The sequence below is a fragment of the Capra hircus genome, chromosome 16 (assembly GCF_001704415.2).
Source record: "Capra hircus breed San Clemente chromosome 16, ASM170441v1, whole genome shotgun sequence".
In the NCBI taxonomy this organism is placed as follows: Eukaryota; Metazoa; Chordata; class Mammalia; order Artiodactyla; family Bovidae; genus Capra; species Capra hircus.
The window spans coordinates 78,617,638-78,637,975 of NC_030823.1; the positions used below are offsets into that span (position 1 = coordinate 78,617,638).

General features: G+C 61.6%; 1 protein-coding gene across 5 annotated transcripts in view; it reads right to left on the reverse strand.

Annotated features, from left to right (window-relative positions):
• The window catches only part of PPP1R12B (protein phosphatase 1 regulatory subunit 12B), a 165,467-nt gene continuing 146,296 nt past the window's right edge, over positions 1,168–20,338 (reverse strand). For 4 of the 5 annotated variants that reach the window (XM_018060853.1, XM_018060854.1, XM_018060850.1 and 1 more), the window contains 5 exons: positions 17,588–17,717; positions 16,859–16,963; positions 11,932–11,982; positions 11,263–11,313; positions 5,382–8,251 (listed from right to left, as the gene is read on the reverse strand). In XM_018060853.1, the coding sequence (XP_017916342.1) occupies positions 8,117–8,251; positions 11,263–11,313; positions 11,932–11,982; positions 16,859–16,963; positions 17,588–17,717 (472 nt within the window). In that variant the 3' untranslated portion in view covers positions 5,382–8,116. The other variant, XM_018060851.1, reaches the window with a different exon arrangement.

The window sequence follows — 20,338 nt, forward strand, 5'->3', positions numbered from 1 at the left end:
TGGCAGTGCCCCACCCCCCCCACGGACTCTGGTCTCCCGCCCATTTGTTCTTTTGTAACAAACAGCGTCCCCTTATTAAAGAAAAGAGCTGAAAGCGAGCTGGGAGTGGAGGTCTCTACTTGGGTGGGGTGAGGGCACAGTTCTGAGACCCTGGCCCCGCGCTCAGGGGGGTGGTGGGCACTCGGGGCCCTCAGGGCAACTTTTGGGGGGGCCTTCAGGGAGGAGGGGTGGATCAGATCCTCGGAGCCCCCCCCCCACCAGCCAGCAGAGCAGGCCTGGGGCATGGCCGCAGCCTGAGCCCCACAGGTCTGTGGAACGCCGCCGCCTACAAGCGCTGAGTTAGCTCATGGAGGAGCCCGAGATGTCTGACCTCTGAGGCCAGGGCTTCGGGGGTTTTCAGGGAACAGGCAGCACCCTGTCACCCCGGAAAGCATGACCCCCCGTAACACTCCCCCTCACCTCAGCCCGTGGCGGTCTCCTTGGGGGTCCTGGCAGGCCCTGAGCACCGTGGGTATCTGGCCTCGACTCCGGAACGAGAAGGCAGAGCGCCCTTCAGGCTGGCCGGGGGTTTCAGGAGGGAGTGGCCGGGCCTCAGCGGTCCCTGGGTCTCTAGGGGACGCGTCTCCACCGGTTGTGAGGAGCCCTGGGCCGCAGCCAGGCGACCATGGGGGACAAGGCACCCGGCCCTCCCCGGCCCCCAGCGTGGTGACGGGGCCTCCGCAGGGTGTGAACACACTGGGGGGCACAGGGTGGACGCAAGGCCAGGCCTGGGCAGCTGCCCGTGCTGAACGCCATCTCTGGTAACCCCGCCCGCGGCCCTTGTGGTCTGGAGCTCTGGAGAGGCTCTGGCTCCCCAGACCCGAGTGGCGGCCCCGAGACCCCGTTGCGGAGGGCAGAGACTATGACCTGGCCACGAGCACCAAGTGCGGCCCCATAGTCTCGCCCCGAGCCCCTGGGCCACGCGGCCAGCCCTGGGATGCAGGCCCCTACGGCTGGGACGGTGACATGGGGACGCCACAGGCTGGCCCACGGCCACGCCACCCCGAACGTGCTGACCGCGACTGAGCTTGAACACCAAGCAGCGTCAGGCTGGGTGGGAGAAATACCACAGGCTGGCCCAGATGTGAGGTTCTATGAGCCCCGTTTCGTAAAGCTCAGAGACCATCACAAAGTTAAAACACAATTTAATTTACTCATTTATAAATACTGTTGTGTTTACAGGCATCATACAGACGTGAATATTATTATTCCCAAACTTCCAAACACAGAATACTTCATAATACTACATAACAACAACCAGTAAAACAAAACCATTCACCTCAGGGTTGAAAGGCCACTCAGAAGTTGCATAAAAATACATTCAGCTCACGAAGTGCATCCGGGCTCCTCCCTGAACCCCGCCCCCTGGTGTGTGTACACAGAGGTGCTGTCTCGGAGGGGAGTCAGGGGTGTGTGTGGGGGGGGTGTGAGGTGACGGGCGGGGGCGTGGGGACCCTGGGGAGCTTCTCACGTGTGCTCTCCACCCAGCCAGCCAAGGCTGCGGCAGGAGACTGGGGGACGGGGACCAGAGTCACAACCTGAGGCTGAGCCCCTCACGGCGGGCTGGGGGACAGTCTCCCCTCCTGACCGGACAGTCGGCCTTTTGGGGGGCTCAGAGGCCCTGCCCCTGCAGCCCACCTCCAGGGGGCCTGGCTCGAGGCCAGTCCTCTAGCCCAGGAGGCAGGTGGGGTGGAGGCAAGGGGGCAGGGCAGAGCTTGGAGCTCCGCCCGCACCCAAAACCACTGAGGTGCATCCAGCTGGAAGCAGGGCTGCCCCCAGGGCCCTGCCAGGCAGGTGCACAGCAGGGGGCTTTGCAAGTTGGGGCGACTCGTGGAAACCCCTCCCTCCTCTGAGCACCATGGGCTCCAAGTGAGAAAAGCAAAGACTGAGCGTTCGGAAGGGCGGAAGGCGTGTCTGTTCTGGAATGGCATCCTGAAGGTGGAATCCTAAAGCCACCTTAAGGGGCCACCCAAGGCAGAGATCACTCTGGAGTCCCCGTCAGGACAGCCAGCAGAGGAACCGGAGTGGCCCGAGAGGAGCAGGGCGGCGGGGGGCAGAGACGTGAGTTAACAGAGCCCCCGGATGAAGCCAGGGTGAGGCTGTGCCGTCTCCAAGCAGCGAGCACACTGCACGCAGGCTGGAGGCAAGAGTGACCCCCGAGCGCGGCACCCCTCAGGGGCACCAGACTCTCAGCGGCTTCTCCCCAGCCTGCTGCCTAGCCTGGCCTCCCGGAAGGCGGCGCCGCCTCCATCTGGCCTTTCTTCGCCCCAGAGCCTGCTCACTCCCCAGGAGCCGCAACGCTGACAGCTCCCGGGCCCCAGGGAGTCAGCACGGGTGACAGGCGCAGTCCTTGAGGGGCCCGCAAGCTCCGTCCTGCAGCCCTGCTCCGGGCAGGGACCTGCCTCGGCCCGGGACAGCCCCGACGGCCCCCCAGGACTGAGGCTGGTTCCCATCCAAGACGGTCCTCTGCAGGCCTAAGGCAGAGCTAAGACGGGGCGGCCGCTGGGCAGAAGCACAGCTCGAGACCACCAGGGGCCGCACCACCTCCTGGGAGGGCCGCTTGTCCAGAGGCTCACCCGGCCACCAGGGGGGCCTGCCCTCCACGCTGAATTCACTCTCCCGCTTAGACACACGCTTCAACAGTTTGAATGGAGAAGAAAACATGGATTTATGAAGTTAGAATGAGCAGAATCGGACTGCGAGAACTATCTGGTCTCCTTAGGAATCAAAAAACCACGGACTCTCAGTCTAGAGACCCGACCCAGGCCACTCCAGCCCCTTCAGACGGCAGCACGGCTGCCCAGGGTGGGCGCGGGCCCGGGGCCCAACCACCGACCCTGTCCTTCCAGCTGCTTCCTCCTGTTGCACCCCTGCCTTCTCACAGTGCCCGAGGACTCACCCCCAGGTGCCGACACCTGCCCCGAAGCTCAGCATGGGGACAGCGCTCGGTACTGGCCCTGACCGGGAGGACCGCCTATGCCCGCCCCGTCCAGAGGCGGGGTGCCAGGGGCTCCCCTGCCGGCTGGAGCTGGGCCCTCCCTGCTGGCTCAGCTGTGAAGTCTTGAGGCTCCCCCTTGGAGGCACGCGGGCTGGGGCCCTGGGAAGCCTCTCCGTACTGTCTCCACTGCCTCACACCCACAGCAGCGCCCACCCCGTCAGGCTCCCGTGCCAGCAGCCTGGCTGAAACCCTGACGTCTGTCTGTCCGTCTGGGCAGATCACACAGTCAGGCGGGGGTGGGGGCCGGGGAAGCCAGCGCCCTGTGGGGGAGGGGAGATGGAGGCCCAATCCTCGCATCCGGGAGCAGCGGCCTCGGGGACAGGGTGGCGAAGGGGCCAGGCTGCAGCTGGAGGCCTGGTCGTCAGGCCCAGACGAGCAGCCTCCCTGGAAAACTGCAAACCGCCCCTGACAAGGACCCTCCCAGGCGCCGACCTCCCACTCAGGCGCCGTGGTAACGGGTTGGAGTCCCAGGGGCAGCAAGGAGGCCTTGGCCACCACCTTACAACCCACAAGGCCCAGAAAGAGACCAGATTTAGGGTCCCCTACAGAATGAGCTGCGTGAGGCCGTGCCTGAGACTGCGGCTCCGGCCACAGGGCCCACCCTCCTGAGCTGGGGCCTGTCGGACACACGAGGGCTGCGGGAGGTGCCCGCAAGAAGGCACAGCCGGATCTCCTCTGCCCGCTGTGAGAAGGGTGGGGTGACCCCTCACACTCAGCCTCCTTCTTCTGAAAAAGAGGCAGGGCCGTGCCAGCCCGGTACTGGGGGTCAGGGTCTAGGGCCCCTGTGGGTCCTCCAGAACAAAGGGCTGGTGCATTGAAGACTGGAGGTTCCTCTGACGTTCCCGGCCCGCCTGTCCCCACTGTCAGACCCCTCCCCATCGTGCGCACGGGGAAGGGTCTGCCCGCCCTGAGAATGTGGTTTTTCCCCAGGAGACAGACCTCCTGTCTGGAGCCGGGACTGTGATCGAAAGCTCTGGGTTAAGGAGCACGGGGAGCTTCTGAGGGCCACGGAGGAGCTGGAGCACTCTGCCATTTTCTCAGACAGAGGTAGTGTTTGCTGACAGCTACACACCAGACGTCAACAGCAGCCCCAAAGCTGACCTGCACGCTCACACCAGCCGAGGGACGGAACTCTGACAGAAAGCACGGGCCTCAGTATTAACACCAAGGCATCACCAAGGACTCAGGACCCAACTCTGCCCTGGACTGAGGGGGCGGTTCATCCAGGCTTCTGTCCAGGGAGGCGGCCACGCTGGGACGAGCAGGGAGCCGGCCACGTGGGGACTGAGCTCTGGGCCAGGGAGCCGCTGGTGCCTCGGGTCCCTAACCACACACGGCAGGGCTAGCACGTGACGGGGGGCCTCAAGAAGACCTCTGCTCCCACCCGGAACCTTTCTGGTTATCAGCGTCTCCCAGCTTGCAAGTGATCAAGGTACAACCCCCAAAGCTCCCTGACCCGGGGTGGGGTCCCTGGACACGGCTGTGGAGGGGGGCCCTGGCCCTGCCGGAGCCTGGGCTCCTCCTGCTCCTAAGCGAGCGAGCGCCTCTCCCCACACACGCCCAGAGTCGCCAAGTCAGCGTCCTTGAGGCCGGTCTCCTCGTGGGCCCCACTCACGCCCGCCTCCAGCGAGCCCGCCTCCAGCAGCCCGCCTCCAGCAGCCCGCCCCGCGCCCCTCAGAAGCCCTCACGAAGGTGTTGCTTCTCTCAGGACAGGAAATCGGGTTGAGGGAGCGAGGCAGGTGGGGTGCTCAGAGCCCAGGTTTTCTCGTGAAGAAACTGTGATGGGGGGACAGGCGCGCTGAGAGCCCGGCCCGGCTTCGTGGCGTGAGCGCCTGGACAGACTGCGGGGCTTGGGGACTGTCCAGCATCTACGCCCCGGGCACGCGCAGCGGGGGCACCAAGGACGGACTGTAACAGCACCGACTCGGGGATGAGCCAGGCCGCCCGAGCTCGGGGCAGGTGCTGCCACAGCCAGAAGAGCTGCCGCCGCCAGCATCGCCGTGTGGGCTCAGAGGAGAGTCGGCTCCTGGGTGGCAGGGGCGAGCGGCCGGGCAGCGGGAGGCCGGGTCCGAGGCGGGCCTGGCAACCCCGAGCCGCCTCTGGATGCCCAGCCGGCTGAGGGTCGCTGCGGTGCCTTGATGGGAACTGTCTGAGCCGGGGTGGGGGGGCTGGGCGGCTGGCGGCCAGAGGCAGGCCCCAGCTCGGCCGGCGGGTGCAGACACGGGCCGTCCCCAGCAGCCCGGGGCCTGGCCTACTTGGACAGCTTGCTGATGACCCTGATGAGGGCGCCGTTTTCGTCTTTCAGCCTCTGGTTGTCGGACTTCAGCTCCGTCAGGACCTGCGGGGCGGAGGAAGACGCGTGAGGCCTGGCGTGGCCCGCGCCAGGCTGCTGTGTGAGGGTGACCAGTGCCAGCTCCCGGCCCCGCGGCAGGGACGCCCTCCCCCCATCCTGGGCGAGTGACTGCTTCCTGGGTCATCCCGGGGACCACTCCGGTTGGAGATCCTGGGGCAGCGCCCATGCTGGGGACACAGGGACGTTCAGAGGGTGACAGGGGAGGTGGGGGCACAGCCCAGGCCTCCGCTCACACCCACAGGACGACGTGCGGGTCCTGCTGCTGCAGCCCGGAGACGGGACAGCTGAGGCCCCTGGGGCCGCGGCGCACGTGGCCTCATCAGCCCCAAAACCGGGCCGGGACTGCCGTGGGAGGTGGGCGAGCTGTTCTGTCAGCCTTGGACCCTCACACCCCACTGCTCGACCTGTGGGACAAAGTGGGCAGCGGACCCTAGCCCAGGCGGGGCACTCCCAAGGGAGGCATGGGGTCCAAGCGCCCTGACGGCCCCACAGGGACGCAGCTGGCGTGTGACCTAGCTGCAGGTGCTGGTCTGAGGGAGAGAACTTGTTCACCTCGAGGGCGACCAACCCCCTCCTCCCATCTGTTGAGGGCCAATGTCCTCTGCTTGGTCATTCAGGCCTACAGCCCCCACTGGGCCATGTTCCTGGGGCTCTGCTAGTAACACTCAGGGGCCAGTCAGATTCCTGAGAAGGATGGAACTGTCCCCTCAGCCCCTTACAGACGAAGCAGGTTAAGCTGCAGACAGACGTGTGTGGACCGCAGGCAGCAGCGCTGGTGCCCAGAGGACAGAGGGCAGCTGGAGCGCAGGACGGCCCCGGGGGCTGGGACACAGCCCCCCTCACGGCCACAGATGTGGACAGGAGCCAGCGTCGCTGTCCACGCACAGCGCCTCACAGGAAGACGGACGCTGCAGGTGCGGGTCCAGAAGCCGGGCCACATCAGGCACCCGGCTCTCTTCCCTGGGTTTACCACTTTGCATCTAGAAAGGCCCATCCCTGCCCTGGTCCCCCACAAAGCAGGGACTCTGAGGGGCCCACAGCTGTGGCATGGCGTGTAGGAGGGTGCTGATCCAGAAACACCAGAGCAGGGCAGTCCTCTGAGCCCCTATGAGGCCCCTGCAGCCCCATCAGAGCCTGGACCGCCTCCCTGCCCACCCTCAGCCTCAACTGCTCAGACGCCTGGGCCGAGAGGCTGGGAGAGGCCCTCTGATGTGCCCTCCCAGGCCGCCAGCAGACGCCCGGGCTGCGTTCCCGCAGCGGCTCTGGATGGGAAGCAGCTCCACGTGGGTATGGCCGTGTCGCCACCGGTGGCTCTCAGATCAGGTCTGAACTGCCGCCTTTGAAAACACGTCCAAACACGGCCTCGACTCTCGGGAGACTCACTTCCAGGTTAAGACTTGATTCTTTGGGAAAACCAGGTCGAGGCACTTTCTCAGCCACCCAAGCTTCTGCTGACAGCCCAGGACAGTCGGAAAGGACCGGGAGAGGCTGGCGCTCAGACGGCAGAGGCCGCCTGCCCCACACTCTCCCCATGACCTGGGGCGGGTCACGTCTTCTGACTCAGTTCTTCCAGCAAGAACAGCGGCTGGTTTCTCACTGAATGAGAACGTGTAAGCAGAGAGCTTGGCACGGGCCTGCACAGACCACCACCGGCTCTGCGGTACCCAGCCCCAACCAGGCCCGGGATCTTCTTCACCAGAGGGAGAGTGAGAAAAATGGGCCATCTTTTGGGGCCCCCAGTTCACCCTGAGTCAAGGGCTGATCTCCCTGAGTGGAGCGTGGACCTCACGCACCTTCCCAGGAGGCCAGGGGCCGCTCGGCCGGCAGGGGGACCCCAGCGTGCCCGACAGGAACGGGGGTGGGTGGGGAGAGGGGGTTCAGACCCAGCGGGTGCAAGCTGCCAGCTACTGACCCAGAGGCACAGCAGACAGGCGGAAAGAAGAGCAAGCCTCGGTCGGGACTAATTAGATTGTTGCTGGAAATCAAAAACTCATGTCAGAGAGTGAGGACTGCTCAGGCCACCTTGGCGGGAAACGCGCCAACTGTGAGTCGGGCTTCAGGCCACGTGAGGGAGAGGCTCCGAGTCCAGGGGATGCGTTTCCTGGTCCTCCGGTGACCGCTCACAGCCTCCTACCTGTGGCTCCGTCAGGGAGGGCCTGGCCATGGGAAGGGCCCTGCCCCAGACCCAGACCTTTGACAGGCAGGAGGGCACGGCCCCCAAGATGGGAAAAGAAGGCAAGACCCAGCGTGGGAGGTGGTGGAGAGGAGCAGGCTCAGAGCCCCTGTCCAGCGCTTGCTCTGGGCAGGGCCCGGGGCCTGGTTCTCGCCTGGCCGCACACAGAACAAGCGGGGAGCTCTAGACACCCCAGACCTCAGACTCAGAGGCTGAGCAGCACGTGGGATCCAGCCCCTGGGTGTCTGGAGCCCGCACCCCCTGCCCTTGGTCACAGCACCCCAGGCCCAACCTGACTGCTCCAGGGAACAGGCTGCACTGGGGTCACAGCTGACCAGGAGCCTGCCCTCCCCTGGAAACGCGTGGCGTTCACACACAGGCCCAGGACTGCGCGGCCACCTTGAGGGAAGAGTCTCAACAGAGCCCAAGCCAGGCCCCTGCCCTGCGCCTGCAGACCACCAACCTGCATGGACCCCACACATGTAGGCTCAGGGGGCGAGTGCAGAGCCCGAGGCCGACAACAGAGGGAACGTGCCTGGAGTGGCGGGGAGGACTAGGGCCCCTGGGGGTCCGAGCCCTCGACGGCCTCCGAGAGTCTGGCCACAACCCGGGTCAGAGCCCGGTTCTCAGCCTGCAGCTGCTCGTTCACGTGCTTCAAGGTCTGAATCTGTTTTAGCTGGTGAAGGTTCTGCAGAGAGTGAGACAGGGACAGACAGACAGGACAGGCCAGAGGAGAGAAAAGTGGGACAGAGAAGTCACATGGCTTTCTGCTTCTGCGCTCAGTCTGCACGCAAGGAAGGAAAGGCGAGGCGGAGGAGGTGGGTGGGCAGCTGGGGCTGGGGGCTGGCTGTGGCAGGGGTGAGTCTGGGGGCTGGCGTCTGGGGCTGCCCTGCTCCCCCTCCTCACGTCCTGCCCTGAACTTGGCTCCCAACTCCCGTTCGTCTCCTCTCTGAGTCTTCACTATCTCACTTGTGTTTCATTTTCAATGGAGCAAGGCCTGTGGGAGGCACACCTGTGGCAGCCCGCCCTCCCCTGGACACAGGGCCCCAGCAAGGCCTGCTCTGCTGCCTGGAAGCCAGCGTGGAGACCTGCTCCCTGCCCTGGGGGAGGGCTGGGAGCATGGCTGTGCCTGAGGCCAGGGCCTCATCTCAGAAAACGGATGAGTGGCCGGCGCCAGGCCCGTCCAGCGGTCACCCCACAGCGTGGCGGACGGGAGCAGGGGAGCACGTGCATGGCCGTCCCATGGACTACAGCCAGCAATAAACAGGCTCCTGCCCGGCCCAATCCTTCCCGCCAGGCCTCTGAGCCTGAAGCTGGGACCATCAGCTCTGGGGGGAGAATGGGCTCCACAGACGGAGATGACGACCTGTGGGCTACGTGACACAGACAGGTCGCCAGGCGCCAGAGGAAGGTCTCTTCTGCCCACGCGGGGGGGAAGGGCAGAGATAGAAGGTGAGGAGGGGGGAGCAGGGAGTTTCCAGGAGAGAAAGGAGAAAACGAGAAGCAGCAGGAAGGGGAGACGGCGAAGAGGAAACACACGCAGACAGACGGCTGACCCTCAACCCACAGACGGAGACTCGCCCCTGGGAGGCAGGAGGGTGGCCCAAGGCTCCCAGGAGCCCAGAAGGGCCGGGCCAGGGGGTCCTCTCAGCCAGAGGGTGAGTGCGCTCACGGTGCAGCGTGTGGGGCCAGGCGCAAGGACCCGTGGACCGTCCACAGCGCTGCCCCTTCCCTGGGGCTGACGGGACCAGCGCTTTCAGCAATCATGGTCCCTCCACAAAATGGTCCTTGCCTCCTAGAGTGGTGTTCAACTAGGAGAGTGACTCTCAGAACCTGGGAGCACAGGCGGGTCGAGGGAAAGAATGTGGCTGTGGGGGCAGGGCGGTCCAAAGGGGCAGGGCTGAGAACAGGCGTGGCAGGGAGCGCCGAGCAGGGGGCCAGGGTCAGCCAGGGACGCTTCCAGAGCCGGAAGACAAAACTCAAAAAGCAGTGTCCACATGGGTGGGCTGCAGGACCTCCCATGCCAGCGCCTGGAGGAGGGGAGGGGAGCAAAGGGAGTGAGGGCGGGAGGGGAGGGGAGGAAGGGGACAAGATTGGGAAGGGTGAGATGGGGGAGGGGTGAAGGGGTGAGGACGTGGGGGAGGGGAGGGGCGAGGTGGGGGAGGGGAGGGGAGGCGGTGAGATGGGGGAGGGGTGAGGGGGTGGGGGGTGAGGTAGGCCAGCCCACCTCAGGGTCCGGAGTCAGGAAACTGGCCCCAGCCCCATCCGTCCTTGAGGCCCTCCCGCTTCCCGGGGCTCCCTGGAGGTCCCCGCGACCAAGCCTGCAGGGCCTGAGCTTCTGTGTACACGGAACAGTTCCCTGGGCGCAGGTGTGACTGGGGTCTGCGGCTGGCCGGGGAGAACAGGGTGGCCGCAGGAAAAGCCAGGTTCCCATCAGCATGCCTGCTGCCCGGGGCACAGACACTCACGCACAGGCCCCACCCGGTTCCAGCTGGGCTGGCACAGAACCTGGACCTCGTGGGGCACTGCCCCGTGTGCTGACCTCGACGCAGAGGAGAAGGCCTTGTGACCCCGCTGAGGGAACCGCAGGCCGAGGAGGGGACAGAGCCACCTGCCTGAGCTGCGGCCTGAGGGCTCCCACACTGGCGGGAGCGGGCCCGGCGGCTCCCCTCCGGACAAGCGTGCACCCCCCATGCAGGCCAAGCGGACCAGACGGCAGCCTGGCCTGGAGCAGGTGAGGCCTGGGCTCCTGAGGGCCCTGTTTGCAGGGTCCCAGCTGGGGCCGTGTCCACGCTCTCCTCAGGGCTGGCCCGTTTCCTAAGGAGCACCCTGACAGCGGCCAGTGTAGCTCAAGAGCGGCAAAACCAGAGGAGCTCCGAGGAACCAAGGCCCACCCTGCGGACCCCGTGTGGGGGGCACACTTGGAGCGCCGGGCGGTGCGTCCAGAGGAGCCAGCAGCTGGGGGGCGTGGGCCCCACGCCCTCGGGAGAGGCGGCCCTGCTGCAGACACAGGGGGCCCTGCCCGAAACCGTCCGCCAGCGTGGCCCGTCCACCCTGGGACGCCGAGCCTGCCGCCCACGTGCCTCCCGTGCTGGGGCCATGCAGACCGACGCGGCGCCTGGCACCGGACCGCACGTCAGTTTTGACATTGTCAGGCCCTGGGCAACCTTCTTTAGTAAATAACCCATCTTTTTAGGCCATGGGAACAAGGAATGGTCTCCCTCAAAGGGCTCAGCTCACAGCCCGGTGCCTCTGGCTCCCAGGGAGGAAGCCCAAGTGTGTTTCACCCAAGTGTGTTTCACCCAAGTGTGTAGCCCCCTCACTATCGCCCGGACGCCCAGATCTGACGCCGCCCTGCCCTGCCCCGCCAGCCCCATCCTGTGCCCTTGAGTGTAACCCCCAGGGCCTGAGGGCTGATGGTGGGATGGTTGCTGCAGGTCCTCAGGCCCCGAGCAGCCCCACCTGCGACCCGTCCTCAGGGCTGGAGCTGGAAGCCCGGCTTTGTCCTCTCATCCAGCCCCTTGGGTGAAGCCCTCAGAAGAAACTCTCCAGGTTCAGCTCAGGTTTGCCCCAGCCAGTTAGACGTCCCCTTGGCCCAAAGGCCACGTCCGTTCCAAGGGGCTGAGGGTCGAGCCCAGGCTCCCCTCACCCAGACAGTGCGCACCCCTCACGAGCCCCCGCGGCCCGCAGGCTCCATACCTTCACTTCCTCTTCCATCTCCGACATCTTCCGCTCCAGGGCCCGCCTCTCCTGTTCAACAGGGCAAGACGCTGAGTACTGACGGACTCCAAGTCAAGAAGCCGCCCCCCCCCCCCCCCCGGCCCCGCTTAGCCAGAACCCCATGCCGTGGGAATCGAATGTAAAACTGAGCTGCTTTCCAAATTAAACATGGCAACAGGAGAGAGGAGAACGTATTTTATACTCCAGGTCAAGGCGACGCTGGAGTTCATCAGTACACCTGATTTCTCCCAACCCGAGAAAGTCGACCCCCAGATAGATCCTGAGTGTGCTCAGATAGATCCTGAGTGTGCTCTGGAGGAGTCAGCAGCTGACTGAGAAGCCCCTTCCCCTCGGTTAGAATGAGCAGGCTGTTCGCTCACGTTCGGTCCTTAGACCTCAATCCAGGGTGCAGCCGAAAGCGCCCCTTCTGCTCAGCAGGGCGGGAGGGCGCGTGCGCTGGGGACGCACTCTGCGGGCAGCTGAGTCTGCACAGCTCCACCTGCCCCAGCGATGCCAGCGGCCCCCTGGACCCCTGCCCTGAGCTCAGAGGCCGCGCCGGGACTAGCAACCAAACTGCCGCCCGGAGGCAGAGAGAACGGCAGCCCCTGGGACGGCCGCGCGGAAGCCCCGCCCCCGACGCGCACGCACCCTCTTCTCCGTCTCCAGGGCCGACGACCGGTCCGGTGTCTTGTCTTGCTTCTGTCGGTGCAGAAGGAGGGAAGGAACACAGCTGTTACTGGAGGTCTCAGGGCCAGAGCGCTCGTCTAGCCCCCACCGGCAGCCCACGAGGTGGCGGGGCTCCAGGCGGTCACGCAGCAGGCCCTGCCCACGGGTCCTGACACGACTGAGATGCACTTCACCGCCCCTCCTGGTTTCACAGAGTCCCCACGGCGGGGCCGGGGGCGGCGGCCGGGCCCCCAGAGACATGACATGGCAGGGACACGAATGCACAGTCACCACACCCACACAACACCCCCCCCAAACATAGCACACACCCACACCCAACACGCACACTGCATGCGTACACAACACACCCACACCACACTCACCCACACCACACATGCACACATACACAACACACTACACGCACACAACACACACAACACGCACACTGCATGCATACACAACACACCCACACCACATACACGTGCACACACACCACACACCCCCACACATACACACACACACATGCAACACACACTACATGCACACACCACACAACATGCACACATGTACACAACACACCACACGCACACGCCATACGCACCCACACAACACATATGCACACAACACACTACACGCACACACCACACAATGCAACACGCACACTACATGCACACACCACACCCACACAACACGCACAACACACTACACGCACACAGAATGCAACACGCGCACATCCACACATACACCACACACTACACGCACACACAACACGCACACTACATGCACACACCACACACACCACATACACATGCACACACACCACACACCCACACACACGCACATATGCACACATACACAGCACACACTACACGCACACACGCAACACTACATGCACACACCACACCCACACAACATGCACATGTACACACACAACGCACAACACGCACACATGCACACACACAACACACTACACACACACACATGCAACACGCACACTACATGCACACACAAACAACATGCACACATGTACACATAACACACACCACACGCACACAACACACATGCACACAACACACATTCACACTACACACATACATGTATACACACAACACACCCACACAACACGTATACACACAACACACTACATGCATATACACCACACATCCACACCACATACACACGCACACACACCACACACTACACACACAACACACACGCAACATGCACACTACATGCACACACCACACACATGCACACATGTACACACACACACATGCACACAACACATACCCATACATAAGACACCCAATCACATACACAACACTCCCCAACACATACACATGTACACACATACATGTATATACACACACCACACCCACCCACACAACACGCACACGTGTACACACACAACACACTACATGCAAACACACGTACACATAAACAACACACTACATGCACACACCACACCCACACAACACGCACACACACACTACACGCACACAACACACACTACATGCATACACAACACCCACACCACATACACATGCACACACACACCCACACACGCACACGTGTACATACGCAACACACACTACACAACATGCACACATGTACACATATACAACACTACACGCACACACAACACACATGCAACACGCACACTACATGCACAGACACACATGCACACATGTACACATAACTACACACACACCACACACACACTATACAACACGCACATGTACACATACACTACATGTATACACAACACACACCCACACATAAGACACCCACATCACACACAACACTCTCCAACACATACACATGTACACACATACATGTATATACACGACACACACCCAGAGACTACATGTACACACACACCACATGCATACATGTATACACACACCACACACACACGTACACACACAACCCACACATAAGCAACACACCCCCACATGTACATGTATACGCACACATTCAACACACACTACATACATATCACAAACACAACCCCTTACAGTACACACTACATGTACACACACATTCACCACAGGCACTACATGTATACACACAACACATGTATACATAGAAATACATTCCATACCCACTACATGTATACACATACAACACCCACACACACAACACATACATGTACACACGCAACACGCCCACACATAACACACCCACATGTACAGTTTCACCACACACATTATATACATACTACATACACACTAACGCCCCCACACAATACACACCTCGTGTACACACAGATACATTCACCACACACAACACGCCTACACACCACACATACTATATACGCACTAAATGTATACGCACGCTACGTAGTACGTGTATACACACAACACACTACATGTACACATACAGAACACACCCCCACACGCGTTTATCACACACAACACACATACTACACAGTACATGTACACGCACAAACAACACACATGTACACATACACAGACACCACCACACACAACCCACACACACTACACACGCTCATCCACCACACACCCACAGAACATACACTACACATATACACATTCACCACATGCACACGCAGGACACACATAACATGCATACACGAAACAACACAGAAACACACGCACTGCCTGTATACACACATACATTCACCACATACAACACACTCCCATACATATCTACCACACACACCACACACTAAATGTAAACACATTCACTACACACACACACAACACAATTACACACATTCACCACACACTCCCAGACAACACACACTCATCACATACACACCCACTACATATACACACGACACCCCCACAACACGCACACACACACCCCAACATACATGGAGATACACACTCGCTTCAAGGCTGCCCGACTCGCCCCGCGCCACCCCCCTTCCCTCTCTGGAATCTCAGGCCGGAGGGAATGGAGGGGCCTTCCTCCTGAGCGGCCCCTGCTGCTCTGGCCCTCTGTCCTGGGGGCAGAGGTGGTGCTGTTCAGGTGGGCGGGCTGGAAGCCCGTGGGTCTCGGTCCACCCACAGGCCTGCCTGCTGTGTGCAGCGCCTTCCTGTTTTGTGCAGCGGGCTCTGCACCGGGCGAGACCCTGCTCGAACGAGAGACGGGAGCTCTGCTAGGGTTAGGGCTAGGGGCCGCCCTCCACCTTCTTCCTTTCTTCACGCTGGCCGCGCCCGGGCTTCGCTGCTGTGCGGGCCGCTCCCCGGCCGCGGCGCGGGGGCCGCTCTCCGGCTGCGGGGCAGTGCGGGCGCCGTCCTGTGGTGGCTTCTCCTGCTGGGGAGCGCGGGCTCCAGGCATGTGGCTTGGGCTCCGGCTCGTGGAGTGCGGGCTTGGCTGCTCCTCAGCATGTGGGGTCTTTGAGGACCAGGGATCAAACCCATGTCTCCTACACTGGTAGGCAGGTTCTCTACCTCTGAGCCACCAGGGGAGCCTCTACTTTTAACACATAATTTGGAGAGGAGATAAAAAGATTCAGCCACCACAGCCAAAAAGCAGAGTAGCTTCAAGGCTGGACTCCTCGATGGGGCATGGGGACGCCCTGAGGCCCCTTCTGCTATCAGCACTTCAGAACCAGGCAGAATTCCTGACGACCAACAGACCGCTGATGACAAAGTGGCTGCTTATGGTGAGTACCAAGCACAGAAACGCTGAGTGAACACAGAAAGCGCGCTGGCGTTCTTGAGGAGGCTTCTTTTCTTAAACAGTGAAGGACTGGCCGGAACCAGCAGAGCCTCGGGATCTCAGGCTCCTGTCCGAGGCTCTCGCCGATGTCTCTGACGCGCACGGCCATCGGCCACTCCCTCCACCGAGAAGCAGGAGGGGAGAAGGGGCAGGGCAGTCGCACCCCGGGCCTCCTGCCTGAGCCGGGGCCGCGGGAGCCATTTCACGGCTACTTCACCTGCATTGGGAGAGCTTAACTAGCTTACTCGGGCAAAGAACTCGTTCTGCTTTGCCTTGGTTTAACTCTAAGCCCTCCGAGTTAGGGTGGGCCTTCCCTGCAGACACGCCGTGCGTCCATGTGGTGACCGTCTGCACACAGATGTGTGGGGCCGACAGGCCTCCCCCTCACTGTCCATCGAACAGTCCATTTTTGGTAAAGAGCTGAGGCTTGGCTTGCAGCACCAGCATTTCTTCTGACTTTCAGTAACTCGTATTTGGCAAAACAAAGCATATTCCGACACACCCAGTACAGCAGTTGGCTAAAAAGTCCACACACTTCCCCAGGGACACAGAGGCTGAGTTTATCTTCAACAGCCACCACGCCATCAGTGTCCCAGCTCGTGGGAGCGCTGTGCCATGAAGCCAAGACCCGGAGGTCAAAGGAGGCACTGTTGGAGCTTCAGCAGAGGGAGTGGGGGCGGAGCTCCTCACAGGACGCCCCCAGCCTCTGAACCCAGCAGCCCAGGCCTTCGTGGCCAGCCCGGCAGCCCCTTCAGGACAAAGTCGGCTTCGGCTGCCATGAGCAGGCGGAGCCCTTCCAGGGTGAGGATGAAGGGCAGCTCCCAGGACAGGCAGCTCTGCACTGCAGAGCCATCCAGAAAGCCCTCGGGGCAGGCCCCCCCCGGGGCAGGCCCCCACCCCGGCCCCCCGGGCGCTGGCACCCCTGCTCGCCTGCAGGTTAGGAGGACACTGTCCCCCGCCACATGCTCACGGCTCAGGTCCAGCATTTCCATCTTTGCTTTCGGACCCCATCTTGGGGCAGAACTGACAGCCAGCTCTGGCCTCCACCTGGGCCGCCCTGGCAAGACTCAAAACTCTCACCCCCAGGCCTCCAGGCAGCTTCCCACAGACCCAGCAATGGCCCATGGCAGGTGAAGCCCGCCCCTCATCTCTGGGGAGGGCTGTCCTGACCACCTCGCTGCCCCATCCAAGTCTGGTTCTCCTCTCCCCACCTCACCTGGGCCATCTTCTCAAGCCTGGACTTCACGTCCGCCAGCTCGAGCTGGGCCTCCTGAAGTTTTGTCTTCAGCTTCTGGTTCTCGGTCAGGGCGCTCTCGTAGAGCTGGGGAGGGAGAGAGGAGTCAGGTCCCCACCAAGTGGGCAGCTGGGGACAGGCCTCCTGCTGCTGGAACCGAGAGGTCCAAGGGACCGAACACAAAGGTGACACTCCCGTCAGTAACGCTGCTCTCCAGGGCAGGGGACAGAGCGGACGCAACGCTGCGCCGTGGCGCAGAGCTCCGGCTCCACACAGAAGAGGCTGGACGCTGGGGCCGCCCTTGCACGTGTGCCCGTCTTGGCCAAGTTCTGCCTAACAAGACAAACGTTTTGGGAACAAAAAAGCTTTTCCTGGCACCTCACGCACAGGAATGGTTTCGAGCTGGCCCCTTGAGCTGGGTTCTCTTCTGCAAGAAGTGAAGGAAACGAGCCGTGAAATAACATAAACCCTCAAACCAGAGTACTGTTACTGACCGCGACCGAGCAGCGTGTGTCTGGGGCTCACGGGGCTCACTGAAAGCAAACGGCTTTGCTCTCCCTTCCACAACTCTTGGTCCTCGCTGCTTCCCTCACCTCTAAGCGCCCGATACAGGGACGTTTTTACTGTACAAGAAACAGCAGCCGGCCGAGGGCGGTGGCCAAGGCGCCCTGCGGGGCCGTCCCGAGCGGGCGGGCCGGAGTCGGAGCCCACCTTCCTGTAGCCCCTGCCGCCGTCCTCCTCCGCGCGGCTGCTCAGGGTGGCCAGGCGGGCCTCGCGGGCCTCCCGGCGGGCTCTGGCTGAGGCCCGCTCAGTGGACGCGTCGCTGCCTCCAGATTCCAGCCTGCAGGAGACACAGGGAAGGGGAAGCTGGTTCCGAGAACAGCAAGGTGTAGGGGGAGACGCTGAAGGGCAGCAGACGCTTTCCCCAGAGGCGCTGAGTGCCACAGGGCATGCCTGCCCACCTGGGCAGGGGGCCAGCCCGCAGCCAGCACACAATGGGCTTCAAGTTGGCAGTTTACACACTTGTGCTGGCTGAAATCTCAGAGCTTTTCACACTAGCTTCGGGGTGAATACCTTCCCTCGAGAGAGTGCTTTTAAAAGCAAGTTTCTTGGATCTCAGAGGCTCTTACAAAATTATTCCAATGAAGTCAGAAACACGTGGGCCTGGCGCTCAGAGCTGGGGTGGGCGAGGAAGGCCCGGGGCAGGCGAGCTCACCGTCCACCCCTCCTCTGGACGCCACATGGGGGCAGCCATGCCCAGGACAGGACTTCACAGCCTGTAGGGGCTGCATGCTTGGGGCGGACGGCGGCTTCGTTCCAGAACTGGCTGGTCCGAGAGTGGATCACAGACTGAGTGGGTCCCTAACAGTGTTCCTGTTTGTCTGGGGCTTTGCTGTTTCCAAGCTAAAATGCAGCCCATGAACGGCCACAGACGGACTGGCCCTGCCGGGCTCCACCCTGAACCAGGATGCGCGAAGGCCCAGCTCCGGAGCGTCTGCCCATGGCCCAGTCCTGTGGGCGCTGCTCAGAGGTGGGTGGGATCCAGGCGCCAGAAGAGGCAGAGCTGGGGGGGGGGGGGGCGGCGCCCAGGACCCCGAGGGCCACTCTGTCCTCAGAGGGAGGCTGCGTCCTACAGCAGCGTTCTTTTTCTTCTTACACTTAAAAAAACACCTTTTGTAAACAGAAATCCCTTCACTGACTTTCCTGATTATAAAAGCGGTACTGCTCCCTGAACAGCTTAAGCACAGGTATCGAAGCTCCTAAACAGAAAGTGAAAGCCACCCCAAGCCCTGCCCCAGGACAGTCTCTGTCAACAGCTCAGTCCGTGTCCCTGCAGGATGTTAGACGTGGAGGTGGGAACAGACGCTTCTGTAAACAAACTCGGAGAACACTTTCTGTGTCTGCCTCTCCTTTTCTCCCCTGCACCTGCTCCCAACGACCACGGGCACCCCACACGCACATAAGGACAGGCCTCCCTCAGTAAAGGAGAGATGACTGTGGAGACTTCCGCTGTATGGCCGCGTGAGCGCTTAACCCTCTATTGAAAGGCCCACACCGTCCGTGCTACGGCACCGAGGTCGTGTCTGACTTTGCGACCCCAGGGACGGTAGCTCGCCAGGCTCCCCTAGCCATGAGATTCTACAAGCAGGAATACTGGAGTGGGATGACGTTTCCTTCTCCAAGGCACACACTGACCTGTCGATAAGCCTTAGTCTATCTGTTCAGTCACTTTCTTAGCGTAAAATTGTAGCAGTGGAACTGTCTGGTCAAGAAGGAAATACACTGAGCATCCTACACACAGTAGAGCTTTTAAAACTGAAGTGAAAGTCGCTCAGTTGCAGCCAACTCTTTGCGACCCCATGGACTATACAGTCTGTGGAGTTCTCCAGGCCAGAATGCTACCATGGGCAGCCATTCCTTTCTCCAGCAGATCTTCCCAACCCAGGAATCAAACCAGGGTCTCCTGCACTGCAGGTGGGTTCTTTACCAGCTGAGCCACCAGGGAAGCCTCAGAACTAACGCAAGCTGCAAGAAGTGTTTTCCCCACTTCAGTCTCTTCACTAGCAGAGATCTGAATCTTATGTAATGAGATGGATTCCTCCTGACGAAGCTAGAAGTCACGTGCGACTCCGGGGGCTGTTGGCTGGTTCCACTGATTTTGAGGACCTCACTGATCTACTCGCTACAGTTTTACAGCATATTTTGAAGTTGGCAGGGAAATTTTTTTTCATAAATGGCATTGTAATGTAACAGAGTTCACAAGAAATTAACTGGAGTAAAGCGCTTCTCTCCACCAATCTGCAAAATTAATTTTCTTCTGGGTTAGAGGGAAATTAGAGTTACCCTCAGCTGGTGCTGGCGAGAGGACACGCGTGGGGAGGACACGCGCCAGTGTGTGAATTTTAGGGTCTATCAACAAGGAAGCAGCAGCTCCGTCACAAGACGGATCCGCCCACACCTCCCGTAACCACGCACCCCTGTCCCTCTCAGGGTCATCAGAGGGGTCACAAGCCTGGGGACCGACGGTCTCCACTCTTACTTCGTTCTTCAGGAAGACCAAGTCTGCCCTTAGGTACTCGGCAGAAAGTTACAGAGGACCCCTCCCCAAACCCTGACATTCTTCGAGTTTTCAGGGCTGTAGCTCGCTGGACAAACTTCCCCCGGGCCCACCTGGGTACAGGGAGCAGGCTGGGGCCCCTGACCCAGAACCATGGGTCCGACTGGCCACCCCTCTGCCCCAAGCGCCACCAGCACCTCCCTCGGGGCCCAGCTGCTTCCCGCTGAGACTGTCTGTCCAGCCGTCTGTCTGTCGGGATGCTCACGCCCCCCGAGCCCAGGGGAACCGAGGTGGAGGCAGGACGCAGCGCAGTGTGGATGGAGGGGTTGTGCGGGAGCGAGGACAGGAGAGAGGACACAGAGAGGCTGAGGCGGGCGGCGGCGCGGGCAAGCATGCGTACTCAC